Source organism: Merops nubicus, unplaced genomic scaffold (genome assembly GCF_000691845.1).
Source record: "Merops nubicus isolate BGI_N331 unplaced genomic scaffold, ASM69184v1 scaffold19548, whole genome shotgun sequence".
NCBI classification, from domain to species: Eukaryota; Metazoa; Chordata; class Aves; order Coraciiformes; family Meropidae; genus Merops; species Merops nubicus.
Genome location: NW_008624100.1, coordinates 12460 through 28114, shown reverse-complemented (window position 1 = coordinate 28114; position 15655 = coordinate 12460). Strand labels below are relative to the sequence as shown.

General features: G+C 46.2%; 1 protein-coding gene across 2 annotated transcripts in view; it reads left to right on the top strand.

Moving 5' to 3' along the window:
* The window catches only part of GPS1 (G protein pathway suppressor 1), a 10173-nt gene extending 1086 nt beyond the window's left edge, over positions 1-9087 (top strand). The window contains exons 2-14 of one of the 2 annotated variants that reach the window (XM_008945305.1): positions 2391-2572; position 3449; positions 3778-3953; positions 4134-4269; positions 4434-4511; positions 4915-4975; positions 5390-5475; positions 5938-6032; positions 6680-6785; positions 7136-7216; positions 7343-7480; positions 7713-7847; positions 8575-8994. In XM_008945305.1, coding sequence (XP_008943553.1) covers positions 2391-2572; position 3449; positions 3778-3953; positions 4134-4269; positions 4434-4511; positions 4915-4975; positions 5390-5475; positions 5938-6032; positions 6680-6785; positions 7136-7216; positions 7343-7480; positions 7713-7847; positions 8575-8649 — 1350 coding nt within the window. In that variant the 3' untranslated portion in view covers positions 8650-8994. Of the gene's footprint in view, positions 1-2390; positions 2573-3448; positions 3450-3777; positions 3954-4133; positions 4270-4433; positions 4512-4914; positions 4976-5389; positions 5476-5937; positions 6033-6679; positions 6786-7135; positions 7217-7342; positions 7481-7712; positions 7848-8574 lie in introns of both variants that reach the window. The other variant, XM_008945306.1, reaches the window with a different exon arrangement.
* Positions 9088-15655: the final 6568 nt, after the last annotated feature.

The following is a 15655-nucleotide window of genomic DNA, read 5'->3' as shown; positions in this document are numbered from 1 at the left end:
CCCCAACTCCCTCAGCCTGTCCTCACAGCAGAGCTGCTCCAGCCCTTGGAGCTCTGTGAAAAGCATCTTTAAAGATCTGCCAGCTCCACTCTGCTCCCTTGTCCCTAAGGACTGTTTCCCAGGGAGTCTTACTGGTTAACTCCTTGAAGAGCCAGAGGTTTGCTTTCATAAAATGCAGGGGTTTGACTTTGCTCTTCATCTCCCTCACACCCCGTAGGACCGTGAACTGCACCAATGCATGGGCAGTGTAGCCTGGGCTGCCTCTGATCTTGATGGCCCTGAGGAGCTCCCTGGCATTTGGGAGCATGGGGTCTAGTGCTGCACCCCCTCGAGCAGGGCTGTCTGTCTCCTGCCTCAGGAAGTTGTCATCATGGCACTCTGGGGATCTCCTGCATTGCCTGCAGCTCACCGTGCAGCTTTTCCAGCATATACTGGGGGAGCTGAAATCCCCACTAGGCTGAGAGCCTGTAAGTGCACTGTCTCTTGGAGCTGGAGTGAGAAGGCCTCATCAGTAAGCTCCCCTTGATCAGGTGGCCTGTAGTAGACACCAGCCACAAGGTCCCCTTTGTTGTTTTGATCCCTGATTCTTCCCCATAAGCTCTGGACCTTCTTGTGGCTGTTCTGAAGGGACAGCTCCTCACAGTCCAGCAGTTTCTTAACACAAAGGGCGACCCTGCCACCCCTCCTTCCTCCCCTGTCCCTCCTGAGCAGTCTGTAGCCATGGAGAGCCACGCTCTGCTCACAGGGTTTGTCCCCCAGGTTCCAGTGGTGGCCACTGTGTCCTGGCCCTCCTGCAGCAGGGCAGCTTCCAGCCCTCCTGCGTGTGTTCCAGGCTGTGTGCCTTGGTGCAGAGGCACTCAGCTGGGCTGCCAGACGTGTTGGCATCTTGGATAACACCTTATAACCTCTGATAACACCTTATAACCTCTGATAACACCTTATAACCTCTGATAACACCTTATAACCTCTGATAACACCTTATAACCTCTGATAACACCTTATAACCTCTGATAACACCTTATAACCTCTGAGGCTTTAATTTGTTCTCTTGTCCCTGTGCCTTGTAACAGTTGTCACATGTTTACTGCACAGCCCATTTTTTGTTGTTGGTTTTTGTTTGGTTTTGGTGTTTTGGGTTGGCGTGGGTTTTTTTCAGTGTATGACCTGAGACCTTGTCTGATTTCCTCACATTTTAATTCTGTTCTGATGTGAAGAATGATGAAGCCATTAGTGTGCACTTGCAGCCCAGAAAGCCAACCAGATCCTGGGCTGCATCAGGAGAAGTGTGGCCAGCAGGTGGAGGGAGGTGATTCTCCCCCTCTGCTCTGCTCTGGTGAGACCCCACCTGGAGCACTGCATCCAGTTCTGGAGCCCCCAGGACAAGAGGGACGTGGAGCTGCTGGAGCGTGTCCAGAGAAGGGCCCCGAGAATGATCCGAGGGCTGGAGCAGCTCTGCTGTGAGGACAGACTGAGAGAGTTGGGGCTGTTCAGTCTGGAGAAGAGAAGGCTCCGAGGGGACCTTATTGTGGCCTTCCAGTATCTTAGGGGGGCTACAAGAAAGCTGGGGAGGGACTTTTTAGGATCTCAAGTAACAACAGGACTAGGGGGAATGGGGCAAAGCTGGAAGTGGGCAGATTCAGGCTGGATGTGAGGAAGAAGTTCTTCCCCAGGAGAGTGGTGAGACCCTGGAATGGGTTGCCCAGGGAGGGGGTTGAGGCCCCATCCCTGGGGGTCTTTAAGGCCAGGCTGGAGGAGGCTCTGGGCAGCCTGATCTAGTGGGAGGTGTCCCTGCTCATGGCAGAGGGGTTGGAACTGGGGGATCCTTGTGGTCCCTTCCAGCGCTGACAGATTCTGATCTGTTTTAGCAGCGCACTTAGTAGTGTTGGCTTAACAGTTGGACTTGATGATCTTAAATGTCTCTTCCAACCTAAAGGATTCTGTGATTCTGTTCTAAACCTCAGATCCTTCCTCAAGAGTCAAAGACCCTGTTTGTTCTCAAAGGAGATGTTTTGAGAAATTAGAATGAGCAAAAGAATGCAAATTGTCACGTGGAAACTTTTCAAGGAAAAACAACATCTGGAATGGTTGTCTGCTTTAGGGAACTTCAGCTCAAATGATGGAATCTTAACAAACTTATTAAGGTGATACAACTGGTGCTTAACTTGGCCTTGCCAGAGAGCAGCACAGCTGGAATGACACCAGGTGACCTGCGTGCTTCTGGGGAGGTTCCCAGTGCTTGAAGAGAGCAGAAAGGGAACAATCCGTCTCCATTTTCTGTTTGTCCGAGTCCCGTCGCCCCCCGTGGGGGCCAGGGGTGCAGGAGGGCGTGCAGGGGGCAGCGGGGTGCCCCTGCAGCACTGCTGCCCTGCTCAGCACCCTTCTGCCTGCAGGACCTGGAGCAGTATGCGTCCAGCTACAGCGGCCTGATGCGCATCGAGCGCCTGCAGTTCATCGCTGACCACTGCCCCCAGCTGCGGGTGGAGGCTCTCAAGATGGCACTCTCCTTTGTCCAGAGGACTTTCAATGTTGATGTGTATGAAGAAATCCACAGAAAGCTGTCTGAAGCCACCAGGTACGAAGGGATCACAGGAATCCTGGGAGCCTTTGCGAGTTCAGTAAAAAATGTGCCACGGTGGAGGACTTTGCATGTAATGCTAACATATTCCTTATGCCAGTTGTCTTTGCCCTTAGAATCTGACAGCAGTGAAAGGTGTGTGTTCAGGCCTAATGCATCATCCTTTGTAAAAAGATTAAGCACAGGAGACATTACCTCAGTCTGGAGTCTTAGTGTTCTAAAAGGCTACAGGTAGATATTAAGGAGACGTTAGTCCTTGCAGCCGCTTCGACTATTGATGAGCACAGTTGTCTCTCCTTAGGTAGCTTATGGAGATTAGTCTTCTTCTACATGCTCTTCTGTTCATACATCAATCCTTTTCTAACTGCCTTGTTTTGGTTTGGGTTTTTTCCTCCCTTCCCACCCTCCCCCAGCTGGTTTGCTGTTAAGGTTAATGTTTGATACTTCACTTATCCATCTACACTTCTTGGCTTTGCATTATTTTTGATGCGATGCTCATTTGTTGATTTCTTGCCTGTTTTGACCTGTTTTGAAAAGTCTTTTCCATGTATGTGTGACAGTAAGTTCATTGCTTTCCTATGTGTGAAAAGGACTATTGGTTAAAAAAGGAACAGCCACCCACCAGACAAAAATCCCCCAAAACTCGGAATGGATTTTCTGTTTGCATATGGGAAAGTGAGTGCAGTGCACGTAGATATGTTGAGCTGAGCTGGATGGAAAAGAAGTTGGATAGTATCTGTACAATGACACTTTGCTATCAAGCCATTGCAGTGTAGCTGGGGAGAGGACTTGTAAGCATGTGCCACCCTGTGTGCCAGTAGAGATGTTGGCCTGGATTCAGTGAGTCTTCAGGCTCATGGAATACTGCCATAGAGTGTAGTAATTCATTGCAGCACTGTTAGTAACTTGCTTTCAACTGGTTTATGGGGTGGGTTGTTTCTTTAAAATGAGCCATGATTTGCTTTTTACTACAATGCCTGTGAAAGATCCAGAAGATAATTTTGAGAAGAATTTGTAAATGTCTGTGGTGCTTACGGTCCTGTTTTCACTGGGAATCTTCACAGCCCTTTTCTTTTTTCCTCACCATCCGAGTTTTCTCTGCAGTTCATTTTGTGTATGCAGTGCTGTTTGTTGGGCTGACAGTGCCAGGTACCTGGCAGACCTCTTTTGAAAAGTTTGTGGAGCAGTAGCCCCATTCAGAGTCTCTTTCCAGAGAACTGCAGAATGCACCTGACGCTGTGCCTGATAGTGGAATTGAATCCCCTCCTCTCGACACAGCTTGGGTTGAAGCTACACGCAAAAAAGCTCTTCTTAAACTGGAGAAACTCGACACAGATCTGAAAAATTACAAAGGGAACTCCATCAAGGAGAGTATCAGGTGAGATGCAAGGGGCCCTGCTGGAGGGAAGAGCATTTTGCTCCTCCAGGCACCTAACACAGGATGTCAACTGCGTTCAGTGCCTTGGGTCGGCATGTTGAGTTACTTGTTTGGAACAAACTGACATAAAACTCCTTTCTGAGCATACAGTTCATGGGTGTTTTAATTCCTGTGCTCCAGGAGAGGCCATGATGACTTAGGTGATCATTACCTTGACTGTGGGGACCTCAGCAATGCTCTCAAGTGTTACTCACGAGCCCGTGATTACTGCACCAGTGCTAAACATGTTATCAACATGTGTCTCAATGTAATCAAGGTAGGAAGGTTTGCAGGAGATGGTACTTCGTGTCTTTCTAATATCTGCTGTAAAGTCCACCTGTACTTTGTCCTGGTGACATCTCTTGTGCCTGCAGTTATACTGCTTGTCTCTGTGACCCCAGTTATCCCTGCCTGTTCTACACTGTTTCTGGTTCTCTACAGGTCAGTGTCTACCTCCAGAACTGGTCTCATGTTCTGAGCTATGTAAGCAAGGCTGAGTCTACACCAGAAATTGCAGAAGTAAGGTCCTGATTTTTAACTTGCATGAGTTTTCCCTTTGTTTTCTGTCTCAAAAATTTGTAAAAGGATTTCTTCCCTTTCCCCTTTACGACTCGCTCCCTGTAACACTCCCTTCGTCCTACAGTCTCTTCTTCTTTAATCCAGCCTCCGTGGCTGCTCTACCACCTCTTTTGAGATTCATTGTTGCTTTTCTCCCATGATGTGTGTAGGAAATCTGTTTCATGGTCAAAACACAGAGACTTCCCATCCTGGGTTCTTCCCATATTTCCCAACGCAAAAATGACGACGTTTTCTTGCTGATGAGATTTGCAAATTAACTGTTAGGATGAAATATCAGAAGGACAGTTGTAATCAAAGTTGTTTTCATACTGCCTGCTCACTACTGCCTTTTCTTATCCCTTAGCAAAGAGGAGAAAGAGACAGCCAGACCCAGGCAATTCTCACCAAACTGAAATGTGCAGCAGGTGAGTGAATCTTCCAGCCTCCTGCATAGTCTGCCCGTCCTTCTGCCTGCTAGCTCTCCACAGGGCTTCTTGGCAGCAGTGTGTGCCTGGTTTACTTTTTCCTCTCAGATTTGACAGACATTGTATTTTCTCACCAGAAATGCAAAATTTAATAAAGCTGATGAGATGGAACTCCTGACTTGTTTTGCCATTTCTTTCTTCTCCCTAAGTTTCTTCGGAGAGGATGCCAGTGTGAGCTAATGTAGTTCCAAGGCTGCTAGATACTGTCTGAGAGTCTCATTTCACTTCAGTGGTGAAGGCACTTGCAACCACGTGGGGTTGTTAGCCCCACTTTATTTTTAAACTGCAGGTCTTGCAATTTCTTCTAGTTGGTATGCTGTCACAAACAAAGAACTAACTCTTTCTGGTTCCTAGGCTTGGCTGAACTGGCTGCTCGGAAGTACAAACAGGCAGCAAAGTGCTTCTTGTTGGCATCGTTTGATCACTGTGATTTCCCTGAGGTGAGAACCAAGAGCTGTGTGCAGGTCTTGGAGGGGATGTAATTCTTCCAAGTATTAGGTAGTAAAATTCAGATACTGTAGTATTGTCATAGCACTACTCTCACAGTTTGGTGGTGCCGTGAAATATTTGTGTGGGTGTGTGTTATATTTTTGTTTGTTTTTTTAAGGTTTCTGTTCTTGGGTTCTCTGAATGATCTACTCTAGATCACATATGAATTACCTGTAAGATTTGTGTGTCTGTGTAGCTCCATCAAAAACCTGGCTGTTGGAATTGTTTTTTGCTCTCTTAGCAGTGGACAATCACTTCTCAGGCTCTGAGAGCTGGCTGGGTGGTTCCACGGCATTTGACAAGGACTAATCTTGTCACTGTGTGAGGGAAAGGCCTGGGACAGAACTTAATTCCAACCTCCTGCCATTTTAGTCGTGCCAGTTTCGGTGACTGCTCTTTCTCTCTCTCTCTAGCTGTTATCTCCTAGCAATGTGGCTGTGTATGGTGGGCTCTGTGCCCTTGCTACCTTTGACCGTCAGGAGCTGCAACGAAATGTTATCTCCAGCAGGTAACTGATGTCTTGAGAGGAATTTGTTTGTACTCAGCGTCTGTTGGGATGTGGTACTTTGGTTGAGAATGGATTCTGGCAGGAGAAATAGCTTTCTTATGCAGGAGGGAAAGAATCACTGAGCCTTTAGTTTGGCTTTAGTGCTAAGTGGTGTTTCACTGTCGAAAACCCAGCGGTTAATCACAGCTGAAATTGGTGTAGGGCAGCAGAATTTACCACCCCAGGTCAAATACATCTGCATAGCCACATTTTCTGTTTCCATCAGTGGTCCATATCAGATATTAAATCGGGGGGATAGAGCCCTACAGAAGGCAGCTGTAAGAGAATTTGCCTTCATGTTACCACTTGTTTCAGTGTGTGTTAATTGTACCAGTACCATTTAATAATTGTTACTACAAGTTGTTGTGTAATCTAACTATGACATGTACAAGGTTAAGCCAGTTACAGTCTTTGGAAGGAAATGGATATTTGTGTGTCATAGGTTGAATTACAATGACACATCATTCCTGTCAGCTAAGTGTATGGAAGCCCTACTTCTAAATTGATGTGGAATATTCAAATTATAGTGAGAGTTTGTAACCTTGCAACTTGGAATGATGGGGTTGTGGGGTGTTCCAAAATCTGATTGCTGCCATCTTTATCTGTAGCTCTTTCAAATTGTTTTTGGAGCTGGAGCCACAGGTTCGTGACATCATCTTCAAATTTTATGAATCTAAATATGCTTCATGCCTGAAGATGCTGGATGAGATGAAGGTGAGTTGCAGGGGAGCAGTGCAGAGCAGACCCTAGAAACTCTTCATGCAGCCTTCTGTGAGAAACAGTGACTGTTAAAAGTAGCTACTAAGAGTGTTCAGGTCACCCGTGTCCTTTATCTCCTGACGTGACAAATGGAAACTGGGAATAGTTTACCAGTAACAGATGAGGAGAGGTTATAATTTTAAAAATGTATTGCTAGTTCTTCCATTCATTTTTGTATGATGATATTGTCTTGCTATACTGTGATGTCCTTAGGGTTTAAATATATACACATATATGTTTCAGAACATAGCAATAGTGTGTTTTTCAGGCTGCTTCTCAGCTTCTGATGGTTTTTTTTTGCACAGGACAATCTGCTGCTGGACATGTACCTTGCACCTCATGTCAGGACACTTTATACCCAGATTAGAAATCGTGCCCTTATCCAGGTAATTGTTCCTGTAATCCTTAGAGGTGGATGAACGGTGAGATAGTCCAGCTCTGCAATTGCTTTTCCTGTGTGTTTTCAGAGGGCAGGGGGTACACATGGAAGCTGACTGTTTTCTTCTTTCTAGTACTTCAGCCCCTACGTGTCGGCCGATATGCGCAAGATGGCCACTGCTTTCAATACCACCGTGGCTGCTCTGGAGGATGAGCTGACTCAGCTGATCCTGGAGGGACTGATCAATGCCAGAATAGACTCCCACAGTAAGGTGAGTGCAGCTGAGCCACAGGGGATAGGCTGGACAGCTGTACTAGGGTTAGAAACGCTCCACTCCTGGACACCGGGCGGCTGCGTTCTGTTGTGCCTGGCGTCCTCGGCAGGGCTGCTCCGCGTGCCGGCTCAGGCTCCACGACACCGCCACACTGTTCTCTTGTGCAGGAGGGGCTGCCTGCCCTGGAGCCCTGGCACAGCTCCCGGGCACAGCTCTCTGTTGGTTGCAGATCCTGTACGCTCGGGACGTGGACCAGCGCAGCACGACGTTTGAGAAGTCCTTACTGATGGGCAAGGAGTTCCAGCGGCGTGCCAAGGCCATGATCCTGCGGGCGGCCGTGCTGCGCAACCAGATCCACGTCAAGGTAGGGCCTGGGGCAGGAGGGCGTGCCTCTGCTCTCTACACTGAGACTAGGAAAGGTGGGGATTGAAGGTTCTGGAGGGAAATGGTTTTATTGTGCCTGTGGTTGGACACATTCTTACACTAGTGAATATTAAATATATAAGGAACAAGCATTTCTATCTAATATATTGACCTGCCCGTACAATGCAGAACGCCCTTTGCAGTTTATATGCTTGGGTTATTCATAACTAATTAATTCTAACTATTCGTATGCATATTTTTTATTAAGACAAAGATTGATTGAAGTAATTTTTTTTTTTTTTAGTAGGGGAAGTAAAAAATGCTTTAATTGCTTGGCATATTCCTTCTGGGATGCAGCTCCAAATGTGCACCCTTACAGAGGGTAGGCCATCTGCCACAGAACATGTTACATTCTGTAGGATACTAATCTCTGTGATAAACAAATGCCAGATAGGATTCAACTTCTGGGGCCAACAGCACCTTGTACGTAGTAAATGAGAGAGATTTAAAAGTTTTGGTTTGACCTATTTAGAAAAAATTCCTGTGAACTTTAACTATAGAAGTTGTAAACACGTGGCTTTTTCAAAGCCCTTGTTATTTGTAGTTGGGAGTATGCTCTGCCTGTGCTGTTACCCTGCTGTGCTTCACCTTTCATTTGGTCCCTCAGGAAGTGCTCTTGCAGAGTATTTACACATCACTAACTAGGATGTGTCTTCATCTTCTTGCAGTCTCCTCCAAGAGAAGGTAGCCAAGGGGAGCTTACTCCAGCTAACAGCCAGTCCAGGATGAGCACCAACATGTGAAAAACTTCATGCACTACTGAAAGAAATGGTCCCTCCAGGACTGTACCCAGAGTCTCGCCCACTAACTGCTGAGCTTCACAAACTGTCCCTGTCTCCCTCACTTCTTGCTTGGATTGGAAGGGTCAGGGCTGATGGTGGATAATATGAATATTCCAGTAACTTAAATTCTCCTTGAAAAGAAATTCTTTCTAAAAACAGCATGCCTGCAGTGGGTCATCATTTCAGTTTTGGTAGAACACCTTCCTCCATTCTCTTTCTTCCATGACTCCATAAAGAGCTGTCAGGTTATTTATGCAGATGCTGATTTGAGAGTTTTTTAGTTTTCTTATTTCAAAGCTGCAAAAATAGTGGACAGGCATGATGTAAGATAGTTTTCACTGGCCTGAAAGTATTGCCTTGATTCTGAGCAGTGCTGAGCTTTCTGTTTATTCCAGATAAATTTACAAGTCCATTGTTCTCAATTATGGAGCTAGAGTTCTAATGGTAGAGATTTTCTTTGGGAAACTCTTAAATGATTTTTCACCCACACCAGAAAACACGGCACTGCTTCCATGCATTCAGTCACAGGCTGTTATTTTAAGGGTGTTCTGTTTACCCAGATCCAGGTTCTTTTTGTCTGGTCTCTGTTTTCAAAGAGCTGTTTCTTGATGTTTCCCACTTGTGCATGACCTGGCTTTGGGTCCAGTGTCACCAGAGCAGTAAATCTCTACTTCATGCAAATGTTGCTGCTTGTCCAGCCTAACACCATGACGTGGGATGGTTTCCAGACGTACACAACAGTTGCCTCTGGCTGCATGGAAAATGCTGTAAAATGCCACTCAGGGCCTGAGGGAGAGCTGAAAAGCAGACAGTTGTAGTTTTCCTGTTCTGGAAGGAGTAAAGGTGTGTGCCCAGGTGTGTGTGTGTTCTGTGTGACTGAAGGAGAGAGGCACTGAGGGCTTTGAAGTGGCGGCGGCCTTGGGTTCATCTGAGCCAGGAGGAGGCCTGAGGGTTCTGATCCAGCCCTCACCGCTCAGTCGAGTGACCACAGGCATTGCTATTGGTGTGCTAGTAGCTTTTTTCTTCTCTTTTTCTTTTTTCTTTTTTTTTTAAATAAGTTGTTAATATCTAGTGCATTAAACAGCAGGATTAAAAAGGGTCTGAAGGGTCTGAGTGTTTGGAGCTTGGTGTTAGGATTGGGTTTTAGGTATTTTCATCTCAAGCCACGATTTGCTGAGCTTGATGACGTTTTGTAGGCCATTGTATTTTTCCTTCTAATCTGGCTGGACATGTAGCTTGAATGAACTGTGAAGAAAGCACAATTTGAGGGAAAATTCTAACAGCAGAATTCCTGGACTGCACTTGCACAGCTGTTAAGCTACAGTGCTCTCTCCCTCTGGCTTTCTGTGCTTTGTATCACTTAGGTACTGAGAATGGAAGCAATAATTCCTCTGAGGTCTTTGTTTAAATGTCTTCCATTTGGCATGGAAAGGTTCTCCCATTTTTGAGTGAAGAAAGGAGAGAGCTAGTTGACCAAGAACTTTGAGTCAGGTATCACCAGTGGCCAGTTTAGTGAGAATGGCAGGTGAAGTCCTCAGGTAAATTGCTGTACATCCTTGCAGAAATGCTGGGAAAGTCATTTTAATGTCTTCTCCTCTGCTGTAGGAAAGCCATTCAGTCCTATAATACTAGTTAAACATTCTTGCTTTCTTCCTCAGCTGGACTGCTGATACCATTTCTAAGGAAAAGATCTCGTGCTCTGCTCTTGAGGATGAGGTTTTGCAGGCAGTGAAGCCCATCGTGCCCGCCCTCGGTTTGGTTGGTTGCTTCTGCCCCACCCTGCAGGCCTTCTGCCAGAGGAGTGCTCAGTGCAAATGGCTGCCAGCCCAGCCGGGTCCCTGCTCTGCCAGACACTTGCTCCTGCCAGCTCTGGGGACAAGAAGGCTGTTCCTGGGCTGGAAGCACAAACCCTTGAGCTGCTGGCCTGGAGGCCACCAGGTGGCACAGCAGCTTCTGGCACTTGCTGTGGTCTGAGGCGGTGCCATAGCTGAGGCTGGTGTCATCAGTTTCCTCTCTCTAGACATAAATACTTACAACCTGTTTTGGACAGATGGAGCATTTGGCTTTTATTACTTAGTTCACTGGCACTGCTCAAGCAGTGTATGCTTTTGTGTAGAATTGGTGTCATGTAACTCTTTCCTTTAGCCTGTGGAAGAAGCTGCTGTTGCTTTAGCACCTTGTAGTCATGAGTCAGGGTTGTCTGGGCATCTTGCAGACCTTGCCCAGTGCCTGCTTCAGGCCTGACCACCTGAGAGTCCAGAAACCCAGAGATACAGCACAGGTGCAGGTCTGTATAACCTGCATTCACAGGCAGTTTCCCCCAGTGAAAGACTGTTCTTACCTTAAATTTGTAAGTAATCTCCCAAGTAATAAATGTGAAAACAGTGACTCAGAAGAAATTTTCAGCGATTTTCCCTGTCACCACCAAGGTAATTCAGTGGATGAAGTTTTGTGGGATGTGTTCAGAGGAACTTGAGTGGATTTACTGAACTTATGCAGCACCTTTTTGATTATGAGGAAGGAGATGCCAGTGGTAGGCCATAATTGATGATGTCCTCATGCAGTGTAAATCCTGCTTGCTTCACCTGACCTAGCTAGGGGTAAAAACAGTTGAAAGGGGAGAAGTTGAAAGGACGTGGTTCTTTTGCTGAAAGCAGTTTCAATTAGCATGACTGATTTTTAGTGGTTATGTGGAAACTGTGATTGTGATGTTTGTGTTGGGATGATTGGTGATAATTTGGCCAGAACTTGCCCAGCATACTAGCCTGTGTTGCTAGGATTTGTAGAGGGAGGTCTGTAAGAGGGAGATATTATATTGCTGCTTGGACTGTGGCTGGGAGCAGCATCATCTGTGAGCTACTGTCATCTGAGAGACTTCAGTGAGTGAGAGAGAAAGTAACTGAGTTCTGGCTTTGCCCTGTGCCATGTGTGTTATGATGTGTAAACTGGTTTCTGGGACTCTGCCACAATGATTTCAGTGTTACTTCCTGACTTGGTTGAAATTTCAGCATTGTTCCATCCTCTGGGCAGCTCCTCAGACGGCCACTGGGTAATGTATTCTTTCTGATACGTGCAATGTATCAGAACAAGAAGTGAAGCAACTTCAATAATAGCAGCAGAGCTTCTGCCAAAGGCCCGTCCTGCGTGGGCACAAAGTGCTGCTCAGGCACCTCTTTCTTTGAATTTTTTATTTTTTTTTTTTTTTAAAGTCTCAGCCAACTTAGTTCCATTATTCAAGGGTCCTATGACCTCTCCTTCATTACTTTTTCTACGAAGCAGTGGCAGTCTGCTGGAGCCGTGTGACCCACAGGACAGTGCCCGTGGTGCTGAGTGCTGAGCCCACGCGTGTCCGCAGAGGGGCTCCGGGAGGCCCTCAGCTGGGATCTGCCTTAGCATGCAAACAGCAAGCTGGCAAAGCACTGGCTCCTGCTTAGGATTATCTCACAGGATAACTTGATCAGGATACTTCATTGGAGAGGGAACAGAAACTTGGCTAATAGGGTATGTCAACCTTGAAGAGAAATGTAGTTCAGTAGTTGGAAGTTGGGTAAGTTCATAACGCAAATAAGACAGTTTCCTGGCAGCAAAGAAATAATTCAAGCTTAGGCTTCAGTAGACTTATTAAAAGCTACAGACTGAAGGGCAGCTGCATTTGCAAGAGCTGCTCTAATTCAAACAAGAATTCGGGTGGCAAGACCTGAAAATCTGTCCTAAGTGGCAGATCAGGCTAGGTGATCTTGTCCTCGATCCCACCGGGTTCAGTTGTCTCACACTTCTGCCGCTGTAGATTTGACTGTCATGCTCCATGTGCCTGTAGCTTATCTAACTGTGCAGCCTGGCTGTATGGAAGGTTTGTACCCTGTAACTGTATGCTGAGATCCAGGGGTTTCCATCTTTGGATGTCCTTTTTTTTTATATTTGCTGATCTCTCACAAGCTGTTGCCAAATAAAGGCAGTTGGCTTTCTCTTTGTCAGGTGAACTACTGCTGCTTCTGGTGTGCTTCTGCAGATGTTTTAGATACAAGAATCAAGTCTCCCTGAAGCCCAGAGAGTGAGGATTGTTTTCATTATCATTGGCCATGCACAGCCCTGCCTTTTCAGCCCCTGCTCCCATTAACATTAAGTAGCATGTATCTTCTTGAGGGCCTGTGCACAGCAACAGAACATGCCAGGGCCTTGCTAAGTTGGCAGGCTGTGGTTTTCTGATTACACGGGATAATTAGTACACGGCCTAGGCTGAAAGTCATCCCTAGTCAGTGTAGGTGCAGGTGTGCCCAGCATGAGTGGCTCAGCTGTACTCATCTTGTAATAGTGCCTCCTAATTCACAAGCATTGTTCATTAAGAAGTTGATACACTGGTCATCTTTACCTTGTTAATTGCAAGGTTATAATCTTCTAGAATGTCTGTTGAAAGTTCAGGTTGCAGCTTTTTTCCCCATTAGTGTGGTGGTTGTGATTAGCTGCACAAAGGGGGTGTCGTGCTGCAGTGCTGAGCTGAACCACGCTCTGGCCCCACGGCCTTTGCCACATTGTGGCCCAGAAGGTGCCCAGGCAAGTGCTGGTGTCTGCATCCCTGTGAAGACATTACTTGGAAGAGGAAGTTTGGACAAATATGCCTCAAGTACTAACTCTGTATAACATGATTCTGTTTTAGCAGAGGACTTAGCAGTGTTGGCTTGATGGTTGGAATTGATGATCTTAAAGGTCTCTTCCAACCTAAAGGATTCTGTGTCCAATTACAATTCTCAAATATTAAGACCTTTCCTGAATTTAGGAGCCTCAGTCCAGGTTGATCCTTTCTTCTCACTGGTAAGTGACTCTGTGATGAGATTATGCTTGTGAGAGATGGGTTCTAAAATCCCTCTGCATGGTTAAGAACATAACCCACATCTCTCACAGAGACCAGTCCACTGCTGAGTTGTAGCTGTGTAGGTTTCTCATGCAAACACTTTTTCTGACTGAATTTTCTCTAGCACAGTAAGAGAAGAATGACTGAGCCTCCTGATGTTTCTGGGAAACTGTAAATGGGAAGTGGTCAGGTAAGCAGTTTGAAATTCCATTATAATGATATTTTATTAGAAGAGAGGCTTTTTATTAGGAGGGAGGCTTTTCAAACAATCCAGAGAACTCTGACCACGTGACAGCTTTAAAGTGTATGCCTGTGTGAGGGAAGAAGTGACTGTTCTCACAGCAGGGGAGACGTGGGTTCAGGTTCCATCTTTAAGTAAGGCAGAGAAGCATTTTTAAACTTGGTTCTCCCACAGTAATCGCTGGGCTCTGGTAAATGCCACACCTTCCCTCCCCCTCAGCTCCTGTGCAGCTCCAGTTCACAAGGCAAGCTAAAGTAACACCTACCAGCTTAGTGCCTAAGCTTGATTTGAATACAGGCATAATGAGAAGTTATGAAAGCTGCTCACAGTCTTGGTTAACAAGTGGGTTAAGGTTGAAGCTGTTACTCCCAGAACACAGTGGAAAATATTTTCTTCAAGTAATGAGAAAATGAAAGACTCAAGAGGAGAATTTCAACTCCTTTTATTGTCATAATCTGTAGAATGCTACAGCTAAATGTTAGGCAGCATTTAAGTGCAGCCTGGAAATGCATATGAAGTTCTTACCTGGTGTGGTCCCTCTAGAGGACTTGGGGTTTGAATGAATGGGAACAGCTAGATAAAAGCTAGCTAGATGTAGACACAGATTAAGATCCACATCAACATGTGATAGGGGAGGTGCCAGTGCCTGAAGACACAGCATGGACAACAGGAACACAGCATGGAGGAAAACGAGCACAAGGGTGACTGCTGTACAGGAGGCCAAGGCCCCTGGTGCTCTGGCTGGTGGGCTCTCGTTACTAATGCTTTCAGTGAGAATGTCTCTCCATGGACTGGATAAATCTACAGCTACTTCCAGTTTAACTGAGCACACTGTTCAGTCAATGTCTGTTACACAGTTGGTAATGCAAGTTAGGAAATATAAACTGATCTTGCCAAGGATTGAGGAAAACACCCACCCACCCACAGCCCTAAGCAGGGAATGGTTGTTAAGTCAAAAAAGTGTAAAGTACAGTTTACAAAATAATCAGGGCATGCTTTTATCTCTGGATTCCTGAACGTCCTGTGTTTATCATTTAAAAAAAACCAAAACAAACCAACAAACCTCTCTCTCTCTCTCTCTCTTGCTCTCGCTCTCAGGATTTGGCATGGGGCAGGGAAGACTCTCCCCTGTTTTCAGAAAAGCATGGTGCTCCATTTGTTTTCTGACCTTTGAGGCACTTCTGATTTTTGGTTTATTACTGTTCAGTAATCTTTCTTTTCCACGGCAAGGGCCCTTATGTGCTGTGAAGACACTCAGCCAGTGCTTTATGTAGACCCAGTGCTCTGGGTGTTTGGTTTCTGTTTGTGTCTTTCAGACCTAGTGTAACTTCCAGAAGTTGGAGGGTTGACAGATTCTGACAGGCAGAGAAAGAATCTCTGTAATTTGGATTCTAGAAAAATAAATATCTGCCAGATGAAGCATCAAGGCAATAAACCATAAAAGGCTCCCTCCTCTTGGTTCTGTCCTCCCAGTTGTGTTCAAAACAGCCATACCACGGCCAGTGTTGAAGCTAAATGACCTAGTTTAATTCTGTGCAAGGCACACACTTAAGTCAGCTCCAGTCTGTGGAGGGTCTGTTGCCCAGGCTGAACAGCATGCACAGCACCAGCTAAAGCAGGATGAGCTGTTGTGTTTGTGAAATGAAGTGGCTCCCACCCCCCAGCCCTCAAACCAGAAAGAAAAAAAAGAACATAAAAAAGCCCAGTTATGAATAAATCCCACCTCTGTGGAGGCAAACTTACTGGCTTGAAACGGGCATTCTTAGCCTAGCACGCAGGGCCTGCTTGTAAACATACACCCAACCTCTTGCTGGGCTGCCCATGGGGAGCAGAGCTTGGGCTTGCTGGCACAGGTCCTTGGCTAGTGCCTGGGTTCG